The sequence below is a fragment of the Galleria mellonella genome, unplaced genomic scaffold (genome assembly GCF_026898425.1).
Source record: "Galleria mellonella isolate WM207_F2 unplaced genomic scaffold, CSIRO_AGI_GalMel_v1 utg78, whole genome shotgun sequence".
NCBI classification, from domain to species: Eukaryota; Metazoa; Arthropoda; class Insecta; order Lepidoptera; family Pyralidae; genus Galleria; species Galleria mellonella.
The window spans coordinates 5089175-5114102 of record NW_026442151.1 but is presented as its reverse complement, the minus strand read 5'-3'; the positions used below and the strand labels follow the sequence as shown (position 1 = coordinate 5114102).

General features: G+C 31.8%; 2 protein-coding genes across 2 annotated transcripts in view; one reads left to right on the top strand and one right to left on the bottom strand.

Annotated features, from left to right (window-relative positions):
• LOC113517647 (sodium-dependent dopamine transporter) overlaps positions 1-23507 on the bottom strand; it is a 32156-nt gene extending 8649 nt beyond the window's left edge. The window contains exons 1-4 of the mRNA XM_026902401.3: positions 23385-23507; positions 15452-15628; positions 4066-4200; positions 234-388 (exon numbers count right to left, since the gene is read on the bottom strand). Coding sequence (XP_026758202.1) covers positions 234-388; positions 4066-4200; positions 15452-15596 — 435 coding nt within the window. The 5' untranslated portion in view covers positions 15597-15628; positions 23385-23507. The remainder of the gene's footprint in view (positions 1-233; positions 389-4065; positions 4201-15451; positions 15629-23384) is intronic.
• LOC116413402 (leucine-rich repeat-containing protein 74B-like) lies at positions 9897-11820 on the top strand. Its single transcript, XM_031912485.2, has one exon. It carries the CDS (start codon positions 10030-10032, stop codon positions 11689-11691), a length of 1662 nt encoding a protein of 553 aa, XP_031768345.2. The 5' UTR covers positions 9897-10029; the 3' UTR covers positions 11692-11820.
• Positions 23508-24928: the final 1421 nt, after the last annotated feature.

Genomic DNA, 24928 nt, shown 5'->3' with positions numbered 1-24928 from the left:
TATTTTATACTTATATTAGGTACTTCAGTATTGATATTTATACTGTGTCTATATTAAGATAAGTGATCGAAAATATATTATTAATCCAAGTGACGGCAATATGGGGCTGCCTATTGCTACATTGGATTAAAAATGTACAGCAAAGTGTAGCAATGCAACATTCAAGCAGTCTCTGATTACTCCACTTGAATTGAATAATGTCGTAAGTATATTTATTTATTTATATATCTGACCGGTCGGCAAGAGGGAGTGTTCCATTCATTGTCGCAGCTGGTCCATGGCAGCATCGTGGTGAAGGAAGCGAAGAAGAAACGCAGAGCCCAAGCGATGATCACATTGTAGTAAAAATCCACGTAGAAAGCTATCAGAACCACGGCGTATCCGATTCCTGTGGATATAATCCAAAACTAGCTATAACAAGCGACTTTACAAACTTGAAAAGAGAATATAAGTAAGTAAATTGTTTGCGTACTAAATTGAATTAAATATAATATAAGTAACTTAATAAATGAATTAATGCGTAAACTTTATTTGAATTATACAACACAGAGAAAAATACACAAACCTACATTACCTATAAACTATACTAACTAATTAATATTAACACAAATTATAATAATATACATATAGCTAATAATAATATAGTCGGCATTCGTAAATTTTTTTATTAAATTTATTATATAAAACATTAGAGCTCGCTTTTTTTACATGAAAAAGCAACATGTTATGTGTAACATTAAATTAGAACCTGATTTATTATAAATGATGCAAAATTATTTTATCACTGCAGAACATAGGCTTCCTCCATAAGGGGGGACTTACCAATAGTTGGCAGGCGGATTGACAACCGCATTTAGACTTTGGTAACGTTTTAAAAACATTAAGGTCCCTTAGTTGCATCTGACGATACCCACGGGAGAGGAAGGGGTGACCCATTCTATGTCGCGACCATATGACAACTGATACCTTATGCAGCCATTCAAAATTTGAATAAATACCTAACGTTTATTCATAGAAATATTACTAAAACATAAAAATCGTTTACCAATATAATTATTATACTATTGAAAACTTTCGAAATGAAAGGAATATTAGAAAATGATTCTATATTTTAATAAAATTTCTATAACAATTTACAGTTAAAAAGATTTTCTAATGATGTAATAATAATTAAATGTTTAGAAAATAAATTACTTTTTAAACGTGCGTCATGAAATCCTAACCTATCGTCATGAAATTAGGCGTGCAAAATTCTTTGGCATAAATAAGGTTATTTTTTTTTAATTATTCAATTACAAAATAATTTGAAATACAGTTGAGCGTGCTCGTGGTAAAAAGGAGAGCACGATAGAAGAAAAATTATGTTATTACTACTAAAAAGCCTTTTTTCCACGCTTTTTTATTGCAAAGAACAAAACCGAGTCATATTGCCGACAAGTATACGACCACAGTTTCTATAGCATCTTTCCAGTCCATTACCAATTTTATTTCCCTTCAAAAATCATATCGTCGCCGGCACTCAGTAGGGCGACGTGACAATCGGCTGAAATGAAATCACTGGCATAAGCCGGCCCCGCAAATCTACCGGGTCTTTTGAGAGCCGACCGTATGGGACGAGCACTTAAGGGGCGCCTTGGAAATGGTGTCAATTATGGACGCTAAGTGCGGGGGCGCGGCACTCGCGGTGACTCGTATCATACCTTGCTTCAATCGCATCTGAGGAATAGGTAACGAAGTTTATCACTGCATCGCGGATCTTGTATATTTTGCGACATACGCCGAAATATTTTAATCATATTCAATGAAATTAATAGCTATATCTTTTTTTTTTTAAATGCAATAAATATTATATTAAATAATTTTAATTAATATCTTTGTATAATCTGTTTTTTTTAATTAATAAATTATTTTCACATGTTTTCATAGTGAATAAGAGGAAGGAATAATTAAAATAAAGAGGTTTTTGTATTAATTGGTTACATATATGTTATTGCATATTATTATTTTCTGTTTTGTTTTTAAATACTGACCCTTTTTACTAAATATGTCAAGAGTAGATAAGTATATAATACTCTATGAATAGTATAAACGTGGAAATTTATAGAGATATTTAGATACTTGTTACCCACTAAGAAACGATTTGACGATGATATATTAGATGAAATACTGAAAAATTTCGCAAATCGTTTGTATCTTTATATTAAGGTACGTTGAAACTATTTTGAAAAAGGGTTGAAACCGACTTCAAAAAAAGGAAGCTCTCAAATCGGTTGTATTTTTTATGTTTGTTACCTCATAACTCCGATAATTGTAAACCTATTTGGGAAATCTTTTTTTATATGAAAACATATACTTACAGATTAGTTCCATAGAAATTTTATACAAATCGATTCATTAGTTTAGTTTTGAAATCAAAATAACAAGTTTTGCTACAATTGAAGATAGTTTTTAATTTATGGAACACATTTAGTTATATAAAACAAAATTTTATCGAAATATTACGCATAAATTAATATGCTTAATATTTTTTTCTTCAAATTATTTTAACAAATGCTTTTGACTACCACATTATAAACATGATTTTTTTTTTATTTCCATTCCTATTATTGTTTACTATTGATACTACACTACAAATTACTCAGTATTTCTAATAACACTGTTATCAAGCCTTATTATTAATTTCATAACTTTGAAACATTTTATAAAATGGTTTTTTTTTTTATACTACTTAGAATGGCAAACAAGCTGACGGCCCACCTGATGGAAAGTGGTAACCGTCGCCTATAGACATGAGCAGTACCATGGACATAACAGAGTTTACTGTTTCACCTATGATACCCTCCATGCGTTGCCATTCCTGAGGACTCAGGTGTTATTCCTCTGTACCCTGTAAATTCACGCCATATCCCACCCTTCAAACCGAAACACAGCCATGCAAACACAGCTGCTTCACGGTTGAAACACGAATGGGACAGACGTACCCAAGCAATCGACTTTTGTACAAAGTCTCCCTCTGGTAAAATGTATTATAACTTTAGCATTATCCATATCGTTATTGGAGTGTGGAGCAATAAAGCTTAACTTCAAGACCACTCCGGCGGGTAGAGCTACATTTGCAATAACTGTCTGCGGCAAAGAGCAGGCAATAAGTCAAGATCTCAGACGGAACACCGCGACTCCATTTCGCTCTACGTGACCTTGCCATTTATGAAACTATAACCGATTGAGAAATATAATAGGTAGTTTTAGTACCCTACTTCTAGATTTTTCTTAAAGTTTTTCTATTTCACTATACAAGTGGTGAACATATTTATCGCTAGATATAAGAGATAGCAACGTCCGGCGTCTCGTTCATTCTCACGAACCAACGAAAACTTATCTACGCGTTTCGTTTGTTACTTTTCTAGAAAAACATAATCTGTTTTATTGTTTCGCAATGCAACTTAATTTGGCTAAGAACGAAAACAGTCCAAAAATTTTAAACATCGAACTCTACCTGACCAGGCTATCATTTTATATTTAAATATTCTAGACGGTATATCGTATTCTCTAAAATATAATTGAAATAGTGATCTCTGGCCTATCTTTCAGTCAATTGTGGGGAAAGGTATGTTAGTAATAGGGTCTAACTACCACCGTTATTTGCTAGCAAAATATCCTATCAGATCGACCTCCACGTGATTCCCCCTTGAAAACCGTCATAGTTAATTCTTGTCGAATTCGCCACGATGGAGTATCTAATCTGCTTTGATCCTCGTCTATTATATTTTATTTATAATCTAAAATTATCCTATTGCTCCGCCAAAGCACATAGATAATGCAGGCGGAGTTACAATTTTATTTTTATTATGTTTTAATGAAAATAAAATGGTAAAAATTAATGTAAATGTATATAAAAAAAAATGTTAATTGTATTACTATGCTAATTAATTACATCTGATTTATTTTTACGTATATACCATAATTATACGTGTATGTCATATAATTACTAATGATTTGTTAAAGTATTTTTTAGCCAAAAAACTTAGGAACTAGTCCTCATGTTATTAATCCTCCTAAGCTTACCTTTAAATAGTGGTACAAGTCTGCCCCAACAAGTGATGGCACCCTTCCGATGGAATTGTCCCAGTGCCAGCTCCATGTAGAATAGCGGGATCCCACCCACCACCAACATGATGCAATATGGCACCAGGAAAGCGCCTGTGTGTGATAACAGAAAAAAAATTCATATCATCGAGAACTGATTCTACTTACACCAATTCATACCAGATGTATTTTTTTATTTTTTACCTTAAATTTTACTTAATAGAGCTTAAAATTATTTATTACGAAGTTGACAACGTTAAATATACTCGTAAAATGACAATTTGCAGGTACAATTAAATAATTTTAAATTTTATTTTTTCTGACTAATTATGTTGTAAATAGTAATAGCAAAATAGCAATAGAGAAATATTGTATGTATTTTTCTGCTAATATTTAAATCCTAGTAAAAGGAATTTAGGTTGTTTATGTCTGATTAGAAATTTAGAAGATAATTTCGCGCCAAAACGAAATAAAAAAGTTCTAATTCCAAATTCAAATTCTCTTAATATAAATTAAATAATAGGTACGTAGACAAGTGTATATTTTATTAAATTGTTCGTAATACCTACTTTAAATTAGATTTTGAAATCAGAACTATAAAAAGTAAAAGGATCAATTCAATAAATACTCATAACAGATAACAATAATATGTATTTAAGAAGCAATTTTTTCAGTCGACTTCCTCCGAAGAGTATGGCAATTTAAGATCGCGTCAATACGGCGCGCGTCGTAGGGCAATAATTTCATATCGGCACCGCGCCCCGGGTCCCCGGAGGACGAGGCAAATTGTGCTCTAATTGGCCTTTTAAGACTCCTGCATTCTCCCGCCATTCGCTTTTATGAAACTTCGAGGCAATACGTCATTGTTTTATTACAAAACTTAGTTACGTATTATAAATCCAGTAGATATTTCCATTTGCTTTGAACTCATAGTAGATCTCATTATAAGACAATTGCGTATATATGTGTCTATTTTGTTTAATTACTATTAATAAAATATATATATTGTAAATAATGACAAAATTATTTTGACTAATTTATATGATGAAACAGTATGAAACATGTGGTAAGACTATTTTTAATTTCTACGTGTATTATTTATTTTATTTACGTCTTTTGTATTTGTATGATTTCTTTAACTCTTTTTCATATTACATATTCAATTACTTGTATGTTTACTAACTTAAATAACTAAGTAATGTTTAACTGTGTTTATTATATTATTATAATATCTTTCAATCAGGAATTACACGAAGTTTTTTTTTTACTATTGGAAGGCTCTCGCGATTGATTACAGCCTTACTTGATGGTAAGCGATGATGTGGACTAAGACGGTGAAAGTCCCGTTTGTTCTCAAAACTGATGAAATTTTAAATTCGTTACTTTTATCTCATAAAGACTAAACTGCTCTAACTAGCTGTTACAAATGCCTAGAATGTTAAGTATCTCTTAAACTATTAACTGTCACAATTGTTCAACGAGAGACATCCGTTGATAACATTAATTCTACAACTAGGTAACTACTTGACACATACTTCTTGCTAATTCATTATACGACTAATTTTGTATTTAATTTATATGACAATAAAAGCTAAATCTGTCAAGCGTGGCAACTACTGGCAAAATTCCCGTTACGGGAAAGGCTTATGTTTAGCAATGGACAATTAACGGCTGATTTAATGATGACGATAAATTAATGCACTTGTATATTTTTTTATGCAACTTAAAATGGCAAGTACAAGAAAGTAGAAACACGAATGGGACGGAGATGCCCAAGCAAACGATTTTTGTACAAAGTCTCCCTCTGGTAAAATGGTGGTCTCCTTCTGGTGTATCTAAAATTACAGTTATCAATTTCTTTCCTATAGAAATCTTAAAATTTTAAAATAACACATAAATCATTAGTCTATAAAACTTAAAAACACTCGATGTCAACTAAAATTCTATGTAAATTATTAAAACCAAATGGAAATTCAAAACGTACCCGAAAAAATATTAGCTGATTTTTGTTAAGAATAGCAAACATATTTAGTACCATGGATAACGTGAAATATACTTTGGGATTTAGTCAAACTGCCGCTTTTGTACGACAAATAGGCAATTTTTTAAAATGTAGATTACATTATTGTAATTTTTGCAGGTAACTCTGTTTTTTTTTAATAATGTGTAGTGTATGTCACTCGCTGATAATGTAGATTTCTAAAGGCGAAAGAAATTTTAATGTCGTTCAGTTTTTGAGATTATCTATAACAAACATATATATATATATATACAATAAATCAAGTCTCCTCTGTATTTTTTAAGAATAGTTATAATATAATATTAATATAGATAAGTTAATAAAGAATCTAATTTCCGAATGCATTCTCTCAATGTCTTAACAGAGGATAGAAGGTAGTGATATTATGCGCCACCCCACGTCTTAACGGAGGCAAGGGAAGATAGCCCAGATTTACTTTATTGCCGGATGCAACAGGTCGCGAGTATAAAGGGGATGAGGCGTTCCACTGGAACTTTTGTAAGTCGACCGAAGTGCCGAAGTCACTTGAGAAGTTATGTCTTACTCGAACGGAGAGAGCGGGGTCTTACAATGTGTGCCAAGTAATTCATTAGATTCCTTTGAACGGCACTTATAGTTGACTACCACTACTGTAACATAAGGCTTTTATTGTTATTAGTCATCATACAAATTTATTTTCTTAGATTATATAGATAGAATGTCGCCATACAAATGCTGTGACAGAAACAAGTCAAATTTTTATCTTTGTGCGCATGATAGGGTTACTATATTGTACTTATTATTTAGTGCAAAGTTGAAATTATATTGTAAGGTTAAATTGAAAAATGAAAACGATACAAAACTCTTATGAATGTATTTAAGAAAAAAACCAAACCAAAATAAACCAAAAAACCAAATATATATATATATATATATATACTACATTTTGACCTAAATATATACCTATTTCGAAGTTTCTTTCTGTTTTTCATTGCAGTGATTAAATTATTGCCAGTAAAATAATATAATATATATTAATAAATGTTATATATAAATATTGCGCGAAGTTGGAACTCGTACCCATCGGACGACTCAAAACTGTAGGTACCTATATTGAAATATAGGTACCTACAGTCTTGAGCCGTTACCACTACACCAAGAATTATGCAACATAAATTTTCTCACTATAATTATAAAATTTAAGAATAAAACATAATATTATAAAGTATGAAAATTATCATTGATAAAACGCTTTCTTTTCCGTTACGAATCTAGACAATTACAATAAATCTATTAAAATTTAAGGTGTAGATCAAATCTAATCAAAGAAAATCTTTCCCAAATTTTTCTAATTGATTCTAAACTTCTAGCACGCTCCTAATCGGATTTACAATACGTAATAGATTTTACATTTTTTATTGACCCTCTGAGATGCTGGACTTAGGTGCGTAATCGAATCGTCTCGATTCCGATGCGATCCGAGCATTCGAGTGCTCCCTAAGGATCGCCCGGATGATTGGGTATTATGAGATTTCCAGCTACAGCGGCGGTAGGCACGTATTAAATCATCGAGAGAGAGATATTTATCCCGATTGTTTCGACGGACAGACGGAAATGTATTCATTATACTGTGGGCGAACTATAAATAACTATTAACAGTTCTATAAATTGAATGTTTGATATATTGTTAGGTATATAGCAAGCTAATTCTAACAAAACCCTTTAAGAAATAAATTAATAAATGAATGGCGTGAGTACAATTTACGAGTAGAGTAAATTTATTATAATTTTTAAAATGTTTATGAAATAAATATTTTTAAAATTTGCAATAGATTTTGTTAAATTTAATAAGATTATAGAAATTATTTAAATATTTAAGGATAAATTTAAACACTCATCTACATTGCCGAAAGCTTATGTTCAGCCAAAAATCTGTTTACATAAAAATATGTATGCGGAATATATATAAGCGCATCACTTTAAAACGCCTGTACCACATTGGATAATTTTTTTATTGTGTTTGTAATTATCAAGGCAAGGTAGTATGAAAGGAAATGTTAAAAAAAATATACTCGTGCGAAGTCGAGGCACACGGCTAATATAAAAATATTGTTATATTAAATTTTTGCCTAAATATTTTTATAAAGAATTTCTATTATGCAATTAAAATTAATAAATTCCATCCAACAGTTAATGTAAACATTTGAAATGAAACAATGAAAATTAGTTCAAATTTCCGTCACATATTACGTAGGTACATACAAATAATCATAATGCAGCTAACTTTCAAAATTTTAAAACATTATTTTTTAGGGCTTCGATTTTTAAATAAATTTATTGACTAAATTAAAATACGTTAAAAAAGGTGGACTTAATGCTAGTAGTATTCTCTACCAGTCAACCTTGGGGCGAAAAGGATTGTTAGTAATGGGAATCTAAGAGCTCCATTTCTAGCAATATACCCTATTAAGTCGTCCTCCATGCGATTCGTCCTAGAAACTATTATGGTTAATTCTTGTGGAATTCATCACAATGGACTAACTGACCTGCTCACCCTTACCCATTACCCCTCTCTAGTGCCCCAGCAAGATATATGAATAGCAGAAGCGGAGTTACCATTACATTTTCACTCATTAAATAACAACTAGTCAACCTCTGGATTGAACAATAAATCACGAACGCGATATTATTAGGATTGGATGCCTTAAAATCACTGTTACAAACACAAAAAATAGATCATACTTACTGTAATCGTACGATTCTTTCTAAGTTCGGTCTCTCAATCTATGTAAAATCGAATTCTAGTATAGAATCTTTAAAGAAGTAGGCTCAATAAAAACGTCCATTTTTATGCTATTACATTGGAGTGAAACTTCAGTAATGCTCTCTCAGCAATAAGCAAGGGTTGGATTTACTCGCTCCACACGTCATTCCGATGTGATTGATAGTGGGGTCAACTTGATCAAGTGCCTCTATTAATTAGCTGGAAATAATTTCTATTAGAATAGGTATATAACTTAAGTGCTCATTAAATTATATTAAATCTGTAATATATTTATTAATTAATCGTAACTTTTTTACTCTACCATTAAGTAATAGAAATCTTTTTTAGAGATAATTTCACAATTATTTAAAATTTTTATTATTACTGTATTTCTTAATGCAATAACGAATATTTATCAAGTGAACTGAAAAAACATTTTTATTATTTGAAAGCATATGTCTATTTATTGAACATTTACTAAATACATTAACGGTATCCAATATCCGCTCAGGAGCTAGAAAGCCAAGATCACCTTTGAACAGTCCGCGAGAATTGCCATTTAATTAGATCAGGGGCAGACACGATCGGCCTCTGCAGCGATGACCTCCCCTCTCTATTACCTTATTACCCTCTCCCATTATTACGTTACTAATTTTCCTGCACATCGAGAAGCTAACTAAGTTTCTCGTCGCGTAAAGGGCGCGTTTTGATTGTCAATTACCGACTCGTGGACGCCAAAGGGTGACTGCGGCACGGACGCTCAAAGTAAAGACCAGGATGTAATTAACCGTGTGAGTGAAACTTTCCATTTCCACCGCACAAATGTTTGAACTTCGGCTATAGAGCATGCTCAAAGATTTTTTTTATACTAGTTACTTGGAATTGCGAACCGTTGACTCTACTATTGAGAAGTGATACTGTCACCTAAAATGTCTAGAGAATAAGGTCTGTATAATTTTTTTCCTTTAGTCCTATTTTGACTTTAAATTTAGAAAACAATAAAAAATTGTCACAATGACATTATAGAGTTATTCTTTTTCATTTTTTCTCAACATATTTTGACATTTAATTTTTGTAAAATATATTTTTATTTAAGGACTACCTAATTACATTTTATTGTAATAACTACCAGTTTAGCTTACGTATAATTAGATCGAAAAAGGTTGACCAGTTAAATAATATGTCGTCAAGTAGCAGCTCTAAGTATACGCAAATTCAACAAGATAAGATTATAGAAGAGAAGAGTTCAGATTCAGATCCTCCAATGAGTGAGTGGTCTTCTCTGGTGATTGAGCTTTCAGCAGAAAACAAAAAGAAATCTCTTGCCGCACGAGGACTGTACTCTCCCGGTAGTGGCGAAATATGCAGTAAATATATCTCTATGTCTGACAGTGATATTTCCAGGCACGTCTATTATAATTATCCAGCCGTCCTTGATCCCGGCATCAACGAGGCATTATCTCTTCCTAATAAACCCGTGATATATCCTGATAACGGACAGGAATTATATTTAGCCACATGCAAAGAAATGAATGTATGTCCCGTACGATTGTTCATTAAAAGTTTACTATTGCAAGAAATTAATCTAAGCTACTATGGGGTTACTCCACCTGGAGTCCGCGCTATGTCAATGGCATTGCAGTATAATAAACATGTGCAGCGTCTTAATTTAACAGACAATTTTCTAAACGATGATGCATGTTATCATTTGGGAAGTATGTTAACAACTAATGCTACTATTAAAGAATTAATATTGGCTGGATGCCGTATAGGAGCATCAGGCGTCCTGCGACTAATTGATACCTTATCTATAAATCGAAATTTGACTACACTTGACCTTAGCCGGAACTGTTTAGGTGAAGAGGGGGGTTTACATTTCGCCGTACAAATATCCCAGGGCGCGACAATATCGCGTGTGAATCTAAGTAACAATCAATTAGGCAAACAGACTGCATTGGCATTTGCAGACGCTCTGGAATTTAGGAATACATTGACACATATTGATCTGTCTTGGAATAACTTTTTCCATTCTCCGTCAACAGTAAAAATGTTAGATGTATTATCAAATAGCGAAGTCCTAAAAGAAATAAATCTTTCTTGGAACTCGATGGAAGGAGAAAAGATTGCAGGCGCTGTTGCAAACTTGTTCCTTATACCCACATTAACATTACTGGATTTGAGCAATAACAGGTTTCGGGGTGAGTCTATTCCACTAATGATCAGTAATATAATTAAAGCTAAAAAGCTTTTAATATTTGACCTCTCTTTTAACCCTCTAAGTCCTGATGATGCACTTGTCGTTTTACAACAAATGTTAAAACCTCGAGTTAAAATAGAAAATTTATATCTAGAAAATATTTGTGTAGATAAAAACTTTATGATATGTTTAGACAGAGTGAAGAAAATGAAATCTCGTAAGAATTTCATTATAAAACATGGTCATGTTATACAAAACTGGACAGTATATGGACAAGATTCCAGAGAGGTTATATTAAACAGAGCAAAGTTTCTGGGTATGAGAGACAAGAAACGCAGAGTTGATATAGCTTTATTCTTTTTAAGATTAACTAAAGAATATCCAAAAGCTATTACTGTTAAAGATTTGATTGATAAAGTAGATGCTGAAAATGTTCCCCTAGATGGCGACTTAATAGCTGAATTAGCGAATGTCTTCCCAGGACCCAAATCGGCAAAGGCAAAGTATATAAATTTAGTGAATATATGTGAGTACATAAATCGGATATGGCCTGATAAGGTCTTACCACCAACGCCGCCGCCAGAGCTAGAGCCTATGCCAGAACCTCCAAAAAGAAAGCTGAAAGGGAAAAAAGGAAAGCCTTAAATAGTTCTTACATGTATTCTTTTCTTTTATTATTTTGATCAATATTTATTTTGTCAGATTGTTTGTTAACTTTTATTTTAGAACAATAATTATTTTTAGTCTATTTAATTGCATTGTATATTAGATTACTCTTTTTGTCAATTTTTATTGTTTAATAAGTATTAAAATTAGCAAATCTATTTGATTTGCTGTTTTGATAATTCTTTAAGGACTTACTCCTATTACCTGTATTAACTACGACGTCTGATTTATTTTTTTATGTACGAGTATACTTGTTTATGTTTTTTTACCATGCTGTTTGTGTCCATTAACGTGAATAAAAATTATATCTATTAGTCTATATTAATTTTGTGGAGCTAAACAAAACAAAAATGGTTTATATCACAATATTGTGTTTTTAAAAATTCAAATATTTTCAATCAAGTATATATATATATATATATATATATATATATATATATATATATATACACACAGATGTTATGAGCAAGTGTAGGCTTATCTCTGACAGAGATCTCTTCCAGTCAACCCAATACAGTGAGAAAGTATGTCATTAGCGGGCTGCTGAAGTGCTACAACTATTAATATATAAACAAGTATACAGTTTAATAAAATATTAAAATATATAATACAATATTACATAAATACATCCACTATAAATAAATATAATATTTATATAATAAATGTTGAAATAAATGCATATACTTCTTACATTAGAAATTTAGTTTAATGATTTTAAGATTTGACAGTCCAATTATAATTATATCTACGAATTCTCGCCAATCATCGATCTACCAAAGGAAAGCATGCGCGACAAGTGAAAATGACCGAAAGATATAACTGTTTTTAAATCGTTTTCAAAGGAGGTTTTCAATAAGGTTATATTTTTTTATATGTTTGTTACTTCATGACTCCATCACTTAAAAATCAATTAGTAAAATTATTTTTTTTATCTAAAAGGATATACTTACAAATTGATCTTATAATTTTTTTTTAAAATTGATTTGATAGTTTAGAAATCAAAATAGCTAGTATTTTCACAATTGAAGTCGGTCTTTTTTTGTAGAACACAATCTTAAATTATTGTAGAGCAACGAACTTTTTTTTATTAAAATCATGTAATAAGACATGATGCTATATCTTTGGCAGTCATGCATTACATCACAGATTGCGTCGAAATAAACATGCATGGACAGATCAAAGAAATCTCATTTGTCCTTTTCCGGGTCTGCTACAGACAGTTGGGTCGCAGCGTTTACTGGCCTTGCTTGAGGCGCCTAATTTCCGCTTATACTGTGCCTTCAACACCGAGGCCTCAAGTTTCTTAGATGTAGTATACCTAGGTGTAAAAAATTTGTAAGTTATAAAATACAACTTACTAAATCTACGTACTAAATTAAATCGAAGCATTTTGTTGACAATGTAATTGTAGTATTTTTTGCCAATTGTATTTATATATGCATATCTTTATTACGCGACATTGCTCTAATATTGATCATTTTTTAGTCTAAAAAGATTAGGTACCCTAATTAAGTTCCATAAATATTGGCATTTTTTTGGGATTTTAAATTGGAGGAATATCATAATTCACTATAATGGATTACTTGTATATCATATAATATCTTCTCTAATTTCGAAGCAATTTTAATCAAACTTTTATCAATTGATTATCTTATTCTTAATTATATATTAACATTATCAAGTTTGAAGTCTTTTTAACCAACTTAAAATAGAAGGAGGTTCTTCATTCGGTTGGATATTTTTTTAATGTTTTTTGCCTCATAACTCGATCAATTATATACCGATTTGGAAAATTATTTTCTTATTTACAGATTCATCATCATCATCATATCAGCCTTTAACTGTCCACTGCTGAACATAAGCATCCCCTTTGGGGAGTTTTACCAGCCAGTAGTTACCACGCTTGGCAGGGGAATTGGCAACCGTAGTCAGTCATTACTTACAGATTGGTCCTATAAAATTTTTATCGAAATCAGTTTAGTTTTTAAATCACAATAACTGGTTTTGTCACAATTAAAGTCTATTTTTTTTTTTTTTGTAGAACTCGATCTCAGTTATTTATGAAGCAAAATTTTATGTTTTGTTATGCAGAAACATAACTAATTCCATTTAATATTAAGACATTAAATTTAGTTACAAACTAACTATTGTGTGATCATCAAAATTCAATGATGATAATACACTAATATACAACTACGAATTAAACAACAATCGCGGTATTCTAAACTACGTCCTCCCACCGTGCATGGAGGTTCAATTAGTGAGAAGCGAGTGTTCAGGTTTAGTGCGCCACTTCAGCTCCCTTACAGTACGAACTACAAGACCCAAGGTGCGGAATAGTTAACCGACTATTATTCGACGAGAGCCCTACACAAGCCGGCGTGCAATCACCGCGCTTTGGCAATGCTATAGTGAGCTCGATTCAGTGAATAATACGTGGAGTATTCAGAGAGTATTTTTTGTCTATAACCGATTAAAATGGTTGTCTCTTTATTTTATGTTTAAACTATAGTTTTTTGGTACTTAACTGAATTTCCAAATTCCAATATAAAATATTAATATATATATTAAAAGTAATTATTATTGTTAGTGTTTATTGTTGGCACTCAGTGAAACTTTAAATGAATAATTACTTAAAAAATATTTTTATTATTCTACAAAGGATTTATTTAAGAATTATGGCATTATAATGAAATACGTACAAGTAGGTATATTATAATAAAAACAAAGTTGTGAAATAGTATAGCTGTTTTCTTAGTTATATAAATATATCTACCTAATATTAATGAAATAAGAAATATAAATAGCAATTTATTTCTATATTTGTATACAAATAATGCATAAATATAAATAATATATAAGAATATAATATAATATATAAATATATTATATTCTTTCATTATTTATATTTAAATAGAATATGAAAGAGAATAGATGTTGTGTATATTTATTCGGCTCAATATTTTTTTTAAACGGTACGTAACGCATCCTGTATTTCCAGTAAGTATAGTAAAAGCGCTAATTATTGCAAGAAAAGCCTCTTTACAGGTATATAACTCACGACGTCGTAAGGTAACGACTCGTTATACAGGTGAAACAAAAATCATTATCAAACAATAAAAAAGTTTAAACATCTTTTCTTAGCTAGCTATTATTAGCTATTTTTTTTTTAATTAAGGCAAAGTAAATGTCCTACCTGCACAATTGGTTTAGTCTGACAGATCAGTGAGCAATATTAAGTAAAGATTTAGTCAAGTTAGATGAACCATTCGTTTCCCAGGGGGGACCACATAGTAATCTGCTTGACCTAGGATATGAACTTGCAGCTATAGCTATAGGCTATATTGCTAGCAATGGAGTTACTAGTCCATATTATTACCAATTGCTTAGTGCTAGCTGTTTAAGATGTACGTTTCGCCAAAGGTCCTGACATACATACATTTATTATAAAAAAAAACAGGCGTGTTTTTGTCAATAGTCGGGTAAAAAATTCCGCTCAATGGCTAGACAAAAAACATTATGTCTGCAGTTACTTTTTAAAATATTCGAGAATTACTAAAAAAATGTCGCTTAAATTCTAATAATTGTCATATCTGCTATAAAATTTAGCTGATAATTTTGGTATACATGCCAAATTTTTTATTGTTTAGGTCGAAATTCGAAAATGTTCTTTGATGTTAATATGTTCACTATCTGCGTTGGCTTTAACGTAAAAATTGTAACTAATTGTAGTACTTACCTCCCCCATTCTTGTAGCAGAGATATGGGAAGCGCCATACGTTGGCGAGGTCGACGGCGAACCCGATCACCGAGAGCAGGAAGTCGACCTTCTTGCCCCAGGTCTCGCGCTCGCCGACGCCCGGAGTAGGCGTCTTCAGCGCCATCCTACTGTCGATCGACACGAAGCCGCCACACCCTGTATACATTTTTAAAACTACACTTGTTTGTTTGTTTTAATGGTACGATGTGATTTCGAAAAAAAAGACTGTCACACGATTACATCGTCAATTTAGATGCATGTTTAAGAATTATAATCTTCTTGCTGTTTACAAAAACGAGAAATATTTTGCAATAACAGAATACTAGTAATTTTTTTAATTAGTAACAAATACTTAATTTTTTCTTTTTAACTCACATTATTAAAGCCAATAAAATAAGAACGATAACAAACAATAAATTGGTTATTTGATTAGAATTTATTTTATTTAAATCACATTATAATGGTTTTATTAGGTTAATTTATTGATTATTTTACTAAACTAGGTGTTATCTTGCGGAAGTCCATATCAATGGTTATTTAATATGGATTTCCGTAAGATAACACCTTAATTAAACAAAATACATCGATTAAACAAAATAGTTCTATTATTTTGTTTAATTCCACTACCATTAGTATATAGTATAATGTGATCAACGAAATAAAATTTACTTGAATTATCTTTAATGTAACTTACTTCAATTCAAGCAAGTAAATTTAAAAATTATTTCATCTTTATTTTAATTGCACTTGAGACAAACGAACCCAACTCATTCACTGTTCGGTGTCCGCCGCCCTCTTTTCAGAGCGTGAAGAACTAAAAACACTTGACCTTTAATCTGTGGTCTGCCGGTTAATTAACCGCAGAAATAATCGTGGCCCACTCGTACACTCTCCATTACGGGCCGGACGCGGCGCCGGACACCGGACAGCGATATAATGAAGTGACAAATGTTACGTGCGCGCCGGTGACTGAGAGCCGGCACTCGACCGTGTCCGCGGTGATCGACTAGCTTTTGATTAGGGGTGTAACTCTTCAGAGAGTTAACATTTGCAATTTATTGGTACAACAAGTAATGATTAAAGAATACATACTATTAATGTTATAAATTTAAAAACTGCTAAAAAAAGTTTACACGTTTCTTAATCAATCAGACATAAATGATATACATATACAATATATTTGCCAATTTATTATCAATTTATATGAATGACGCACGATAGAGCCACCAATAAGGGAGGGGAAAGGGGTCTCTCGGTAATAAAATGTACAGAATATATGCTCAGAACAGAGCGAAGATATAAATATATTTTTTAGTTAAAAGTTTACTATCTACTACAAATTTCTTAAAATTTAAGTCGATTTTTTTATCTAACGAGTACGTTCTCTTGATTATTGTCAAGTAGTTTTAATATCCAATACTATTTTATAATTTTTAAATGCTACTTATTTTTTAATATGTTATTATTTAATAACATTTTAAATTCACTTATTTATATGTAAATAATAACGTTACGAATTAACTTTAATCGCTTAGAACAATATAATTTGGCAACCCTACATGGCTCTCGAAGTGAGTCGGGCAGACCGGAGTGGCTGTCACGTCCAGCTTGCGGCACCGCACTTCCACAATTTCACGGAAAAAGCTCTACGTCACACTACACCACTAACCGGACAAATTGAATGTGCCAATGCAAGTGATGAAGACAATGAATCTAAAAATTAAATTTGACCACATTTTAAGAGTATATAAGTTAATAAAAATAACAAAAATATCTATATGCGGCGCAAATTTTTATGAATGAATGAATGAATATATTTTATTTGCCTTTTTTTTCTATTAGTGAGGTGGCAAACAAGCATACGGCCCACCTCATAGTAAGCTGTTACCGTAACCTATGAACGTCTACAATACCAAGGGTATTACGCGCGCGTTTCCGACCCTGAAGAAAGCTCTTTACCCCCCTTTTGAAGAACTCCTTGCTATAGTCTCTTAGGAAAACCTCGGTACGGAGCTCATTCATAACCTGAGTGTTCGTGGGAGAAAACATCTCTCGTTGTACGCGACCATTCAGGCTGTAGCGTATGAGGGTGAACTCCCTGTCGATGGCGAGCCGTACGATCGTAGAAAGTGGCCGTGGACATCATATTGAACAATTCCTCTGAACACAATCCTTTGTACAAGCGGTAGAACACGCAGAGTGAGGCAAAATCTCTTCTTATACAATATAGGAAATAAGCGAGACAATTAACAAATACAACGATACAATTGTGTAAATACAGTGAGGCGGTCTTATTGCTGAGAGCAATCTTTTCAAGACAACCTTAAGGTAATGGACTAATTGTTGTACATGTAATTATGACAGTATTGTAATTTTATCGACTATTCTGCAGTATAATATAAAAAGTGTATGTGCACTACGGAAAAAAACCGTACAGAGAATAATCCCTTACGAATGTACAACTGAGCATGCGAAGTTCTTAATTTTGTACTGAAGATCAACTACCAACTGAAAGGACTCTAGAAAAAAAATTTAATCAAGAAAAATTATAATACTATACAAATGTACAAAGTGAAAACGAAAACATTGGCGTCCTTGTTTACAAATGAAATTAAATATAGGTTTGTCGCTTTCCTAATTGAAATATAGAACAATTTTTATCATTTTACGACCTCTTTTCCATCAATTTAAAATAAATAGGAGGTTAGGAATTCGTTTTTCTTTATGTTTGTTCCCTCATAACTCCACCATTTATAAACTGACTTCGATTTTTTTTTTATCTACAAGAATATACTTTCAGATTAGTCTCACAGAAATTTTTAACATCGATTCAGTAATTTAATTTTTAAATCTAAATATCTAGTATCTATCTATCTTCACTTACGGTAAAACCGTAAGAGAAATCGGCTTTTTTTTTGTGGAACACAATCTTAAATAAGAAAAGGTTTCGCTGTTAAATTATTTTATTTTAATGTGTAAGTAATGATTTTAATTTAATATTATAAAGTATTATTTCTGAAAAAAGATTGTTTTGTATATAGATACATTTATTAAGATTTTATCTATTTTTAGGGATTTAGAAAAAAAGTATTAATTTTTCCAGGCGTAACATCTTTTTTTATACGTTCGTTCCTCGCAGAAATAAGCTAAGGTCAGCTGCCAAGTCTTAAGTTTCTAATTATCATATTTGAATATTTTTCTGAATAAAATTTCTGAATTAATTTTAGAAAGCCAAAAATATATGTCATTTTAATCACTATTTCCATAGCAATGGATCGAACCTAGCGGACCGGTAAATGAGAACATAGTAAATTCACGATCAATTTGTTTAATAAAATTGTGACTCTATGATCTCTATACATATTAAATAATTTAGAAAAATTAATATGAGAAATCTATATTAAAACAATAAAAGCCAAAAACATATTTTTTTAATTTTTAATTATTTTATTTTGTATATTTCAGACATCACAACAAAACTACTAAATAAAAATTGAATACAGTTTAACTTAAATCTTTAACTGAATCTTTAACTTAAAATGTATCATACTAACTGATGGAAATACGAGGAAAAATAGTATCAGCGTGTTCCAGCATTTTAATGTGAATATTTTTTTATAAACACAGAAGGCAAACGAGCATGCAGCTCACCTGATGGTAAGTGACTACCACCGCCCATGATCGCCCACAATACCAAAGGCATTGCAGGTTTACTGCTGACATTAAATACCATCGGTGATTTCTACCGTATCCGTAATCGTAAAAATATTTTTTATAATTAAAAAATAATAACTTTTTAAATATTTTTTATTAATATGTCCAATCTCGAATTAGTAGTGTGTAGACCTACAAAACTTTTACTACTGCAATATGCAGGATTTCTATAACTTCGCAGCTTTAAGTTACAAATGATGTCCTGTGAAATATACAGAAATCCGAAATTAGGCCAGAATATAGACACTAGGTGTTTTTATTATATCACTAAAAAGCCTTAGTGCGAAACGACATAAAATTTACTCTACGGGGGGGGGGGGGAGATTGTTGGTCTAACAAGTATCCTTTCACATAAAGAATATTTTTTCAAATCGGTTTACAACTAACGGAGTTATGAGATAACGAACTTAAAAAATATAACCGAATTGAAAACCTCCTTCTTTTTCAAGTCGGTTAAAAAACTATTAAATGTAAAACTGTATAGTTTTTATTTAAATAGTAAGTTCAGTCTATTGATCTGATTAAACTGCAGATGATTAGGTAAAAATATAATTTTATATCAATTTTGATTGTAACTATGTACCATATATATTCGCCGTATCGGTCCCGACATAGAATGGGCCAACTCTTCTTTTCTTGTGGGTATCGTAAGAGGTGACTAAGGGAACTTATGGTCGAGGGATGAGCAGCAGCGTTCCTCTTAAAACATCCCCAAAAACCTAACTGCGGTTGCTAACCCGCCTGCCAAGCGTGGCAACTACTGGCAAAACTCCCCTTACGGAGGAGGCCTATGTTCCGTAGCGGACGGTTAAAGGGTGATGAAGTACATATGATGATATGATGAAGTGTTATCCGTATTATCCGACGCTTTTAGGTATTATTCTACCTACTTTGTCATGTCTATGTCTATTCGCGATACGCCAATGAATACGAATTGTAAACTTCTTGCGAAATATAATTTCGTTATATGGAAATTCATACTTATCAAATAAAAACAAAAAATATTGAACATTCTTTATTGCACTTGTAAATTAGGTACATAGATAAGGGTTCCTACGCAATAGTGTTGGGTTGACTGGAAGAGATCTCTTTAAGAGATCATCTTTCACAAAAAAATCACCTTTGCTCACCTTAAGCTCACCTTATTTCTAATATTTGTATCTATTACTGTATTTCTGAGTGCAATAAAAAATATACAACTATAGATAAGGCAATTATAAATACTGCTAGCAAGGGTGGACTTATTTCTCATAGATCTCTATTTAATTTTAACCAACTTTAGAAAAGAAGGAGGTTATTTATTTATTTAACTCTTTAATACACCAAAAACATAAAAATACACAATGGCAATTAAATAATTCAAGTGAAATACAGTAACATAAATACAGATTGAAATATATACATAAAGGTACAAAAGGCGGTCTTATCGCTAGGGCAATCTCTTACAGACAACCTTTGGTTAAAGAAAAAGAGATAGAAGTGAGTAGTTGGAGATCCCCCGATTCAGTTGCGTTTTTTTTTTTTATATTTGTTACCACAGAACTCTGTCATTTATAAATCGATTTGATCCCATAGAAAGTTCATAGCAGTTTAGAAGTTTTGTTGTTGGTTTCTAAAGAAACTAATATTTGGACCATTATTGTGGTTTTACTAAAAATAATTACTAGTTTAATAAAAGAATAGTGACATCAATATTAATTCATTTCATTTATTTTTTTGTTCTATTTCTTTAATCTCGGCATCGTCCAGTTTAGTAAACAGTTAAATCCGAGAGGAATTAGCAAGAAACTGAATTGTAATGAATTTCGTGAATTAAATTTGGACTTTGAATATTTTTTTACAAATGAAAATGGAACTGTTGCCGTTTCATTTTTATCCACGTTATTATATTACACTGATGGCATGCCGGTGAAGAATGAAAAGTGAATTGAAGTTAGATAAGTTTTCCCGTCGCGATGTATTCATTAGGAATTAACCACGATTGTTTCCCGGGGAATTAAATAAAAACCAGTCCAACTGGGCATATTGCCAGCTAAATTACCAAGTATTATACTGCGGGTGCAATTATTTCAAAGCACATGATAAACCACATAATAATTTTATTAGTAGATATTACAAAGTTTGTTCGCTTCCTCTATAGAGACTTATTGACTGGCATCGAATATTGATTATTCGATATTTTTTTATTATTTTTCAAATCAAAATCAGATTAATCAAAGCTTTATTTACAAGAAATATAGGTTATAATGGTGACACAATATTGAAATATAAAAAATATATGCCGCCTTCTACCCACAGGGTGTGCAAAAATAAAACGAAAATACATTCGGGTTACAGCTTTTACAAATAAACTCGATACTTAAAATTTTGTCTATTATATTATAAAAATTATAATTTCTTATATATAATACTATTACGAATGAAATTTATTTATCGCTTGGTTTATATACAAATATATAGAATGCCACGATAAAGTTTAAAAAGATAAAACAAATTACATACACAAATGAATAGAAGAAATATCATACTTATAAATAATAGCTATAGTTTATCGTCCAGAATTCGTTGAATACTATAATAAAGAGATGACTAAGGGAGGGCGAGGGATGGGCGGCAGCTTCTCTCTTAAAACATCTCTAAAAGCCTAACTGCGGTTGCCAACCCACCTTCCAAGTGTAGCAACTACTGGCAAAACTCCCCTTATGGGGAAGGCTTATGTCCAGCAGTGGACAGTTAACGACTGAAATAATAATAAATTATAGCTTTAGTCCGGTATAGATATCCGATGCTATGGGTGTTGTAAAATGCGATTAAAGAAACTTAATGGTTGAGATATGGGCAGCAGCGTCCCTTTTAATACATTTCTAAAAGCCTAACTGCGGTTGCCAACCCGCCTTCCAAGTGTGGCAACTACTGGCAAAACTCCCCTTATGGGGAAGGCTTATGTTCAGTACTGGACAGTTAATGACTGATATGATGATGATGAATCACTACCTGAATTTTCTTTTCTATATTTAAGTATATTTATTCTTTTTTTGCTCTTTTTCGACTCATAGCTTTGGAAAGTGTTCAATTTCACCGAGAGAACGATATTTTAAAAGAATGTTAGTTTTCGATTTTACTTTTATACTTTTATACGAGAAAAAAGTAACTAAATTCAGTATCTACCGCTATTCTTATACGTATGAAGATGGCACTCCCTGATATCAAAAGAAACTAAACCGCCTACCTTACACGTTGTGTTGGTTTACCGGAATACAGTTTTACGCGCCCTTTGTAGCGCAAAATTAATAATGGCAATAGTTTTTAAACGTTGCAAATAGGAATAAAAAAAAATGCAAAGGTTTAAAACAGGGACTTCCTCTTAGTTTTTCTTAACCCTAAGATACTGGGGGGAAAGGATTGCCAGCAATATGACCTATTAGGTCGACCTTCACGCGGTTCCCCCTGTAAAACCATTGTGGTTAATTCTTGTGGAATTCGTTATAATGGGCTAATTAACCTGCTTTCATCTTCATCTATCACACCTCACTGGTGCCCCGCCAGCGTATACCAATAGCGCAGGCGGGGTTACTATTCCATTATCATCCATAAAAAACCTAAGATATTGTTCTAACTGTACTTTTATTGTTAAAAGTTTTATAAATACAAAATAATTCCGTGTTTCTTTAAAAAATGCTCGATAAGTTTTGCGACCATCAGTGTCGAAATCAAGCTCACGCTCGTGTTGTGACCGCTCATGTAATGGCCCCGAAACTAATAGAACATTCTCGATAAAAATATACGAAAGTCAAAACCGATTATTTTATGATTTTATTTTTAAATATTAGGTATAAAACATAGTCGTAATGCGTCTGTCTATTTTACCGCTTACTTCTTTTAAACCACGCAACAGATTTTGATATTTTTAGAGTCATTTCTTTTTTTTTATTTATTTTTATATACATCCTAATGAAACTTTTGTATAAATAAATAATAACGCCTGTGCGTATCTGTAAGTAACTAATGCAATACTTTCATTTACTATTTTATAAATAAAATAACTAAATATATTAACAAAAAGCAACCAGTACGCAAAAGAATGTTAAATACAGCTATTAAACAATAGGTAAATTATTTTGTCCTTCATCTTATCTATGTAAAATATTTAAAAAAAAACTAAAAGAAAAGTGGTAAAAGTATAACGATTGGTACTCACGTGCGGCTCGGTGGGCGCAGAACACGCGCCATGTCCGCGCGGCGCGGTGACCGAGGCGAAGTGAAATACACGGGCGTGGATTACTCTCAGACCCACCAGCTTCGCCAGCGCTGGGCGGGTCTCTCGTCACAACCACTCCCTGCATTGTCCTGATTCTGCGCCATCGATTGTACAATAAGTTAAGATTATATCCCAGAAACAGTCAATTGAGACAGAAATGGAACTTACTTAAATATTTTCAATTAAAAAAGGTTTCACAAAGTACATTCAGAATTAATTAATTAATCCCGTTTAAAACACAAAAAAAAAAAATAGGTAATACAAGTAAATTAAAATCCTTCTTTTTTAGTAGTTCAATTAAAATTTGATTGAATTAGTACAAGACGTATATAAGAATTAAATGCCTCACAAAAGATAAATTGATTTAGAATTGAGGCAATCGAAACATGACTATACTGAGACTGACTATGGTATTTGTATTCCTTTTTTTTATATTAATTATAAAGCAAATATTAAGAAAATATACAACAGATCATTAGGTAATATTCCAGTTTTGAGCCCGAGTATTTTCTCTTCCCCATAAGAGCAAAAAATGTGATGACAGAGCTGTGCGCTAATCGATAGCCAACCATCAATACGCTGACTAGACCGCTTGAATATAAGAATTTTATTTAAAATTTCCCTCTATAATGCTCCAGTTTTGGACTCGAGCATTTTCTCTGGCCAATAAATGGAAAAATGTTCATTCATAGGCTGTATGTAGCGTTCATAGGCTACAGTAACAGCCGTATGTTTGTTTACCGCCTCAATGGTGTAAATCTCCAACTCTCTTTAAATTCCTTGATTATTTAATTTCTGAGTTAAAAAAATGATAAATATTTATATCAGTTTTTTTGTTTACTAACTCTTAATTATCCCATTTGAATCTCCTATAGTTAAGTAACCTAATCTTAAATAAGTACCCACCATTACAGTTAGAATCCACTTAGGAACACAACAGAGCTAAAAAATTTGTTATTATGACTATTCAATTTTTCTTCTAAGTACCTATAACAAATTTCCGCAAGGAACATAGTCCAAATAGGTACTTTAGACAATAAATAGTTCATTACATTTATTTTGTTTAAGTCCATTACCAATAGTACGCGTGTGACAGCCAGCATTTGAGGATCGACTACTATTATTGTTTGTAAAGGTTCTACAACCATCCTTATTAGGCATCAATCTCTGACCGTTATTCAGTCTACGCCAATTTTGCAACTATATTGTATGCTTAGTTTAATATAACTTAATTAAATCTAAGGTATCAAATTTCTGAATTTTTTATATAAAAATGGGGAAAAAGGCGATCATTTAAATCATCATAATCATTTATCATGATGATTGATGGTTTCATCATTTCATCACATAATAATTTATCTCAATTATCTCTATCTAACGACAAGATTAAAGTGGCGCTATCATGCCTCTGCTTCCAAGGCAAAAGTTTTTTCTTCTACCCACTCATTGTTCTACATCACATAATTACATACATAAACACATAC

Coding starts and splice junctions, on each gene's coding strand:
- LOC116413402 (XM_031912485.2), top strand. CDS start 10,030: ATGTCGTCAAGTAGCAGCTCTAAGTATACGCAAATTCAACAAGATAAG.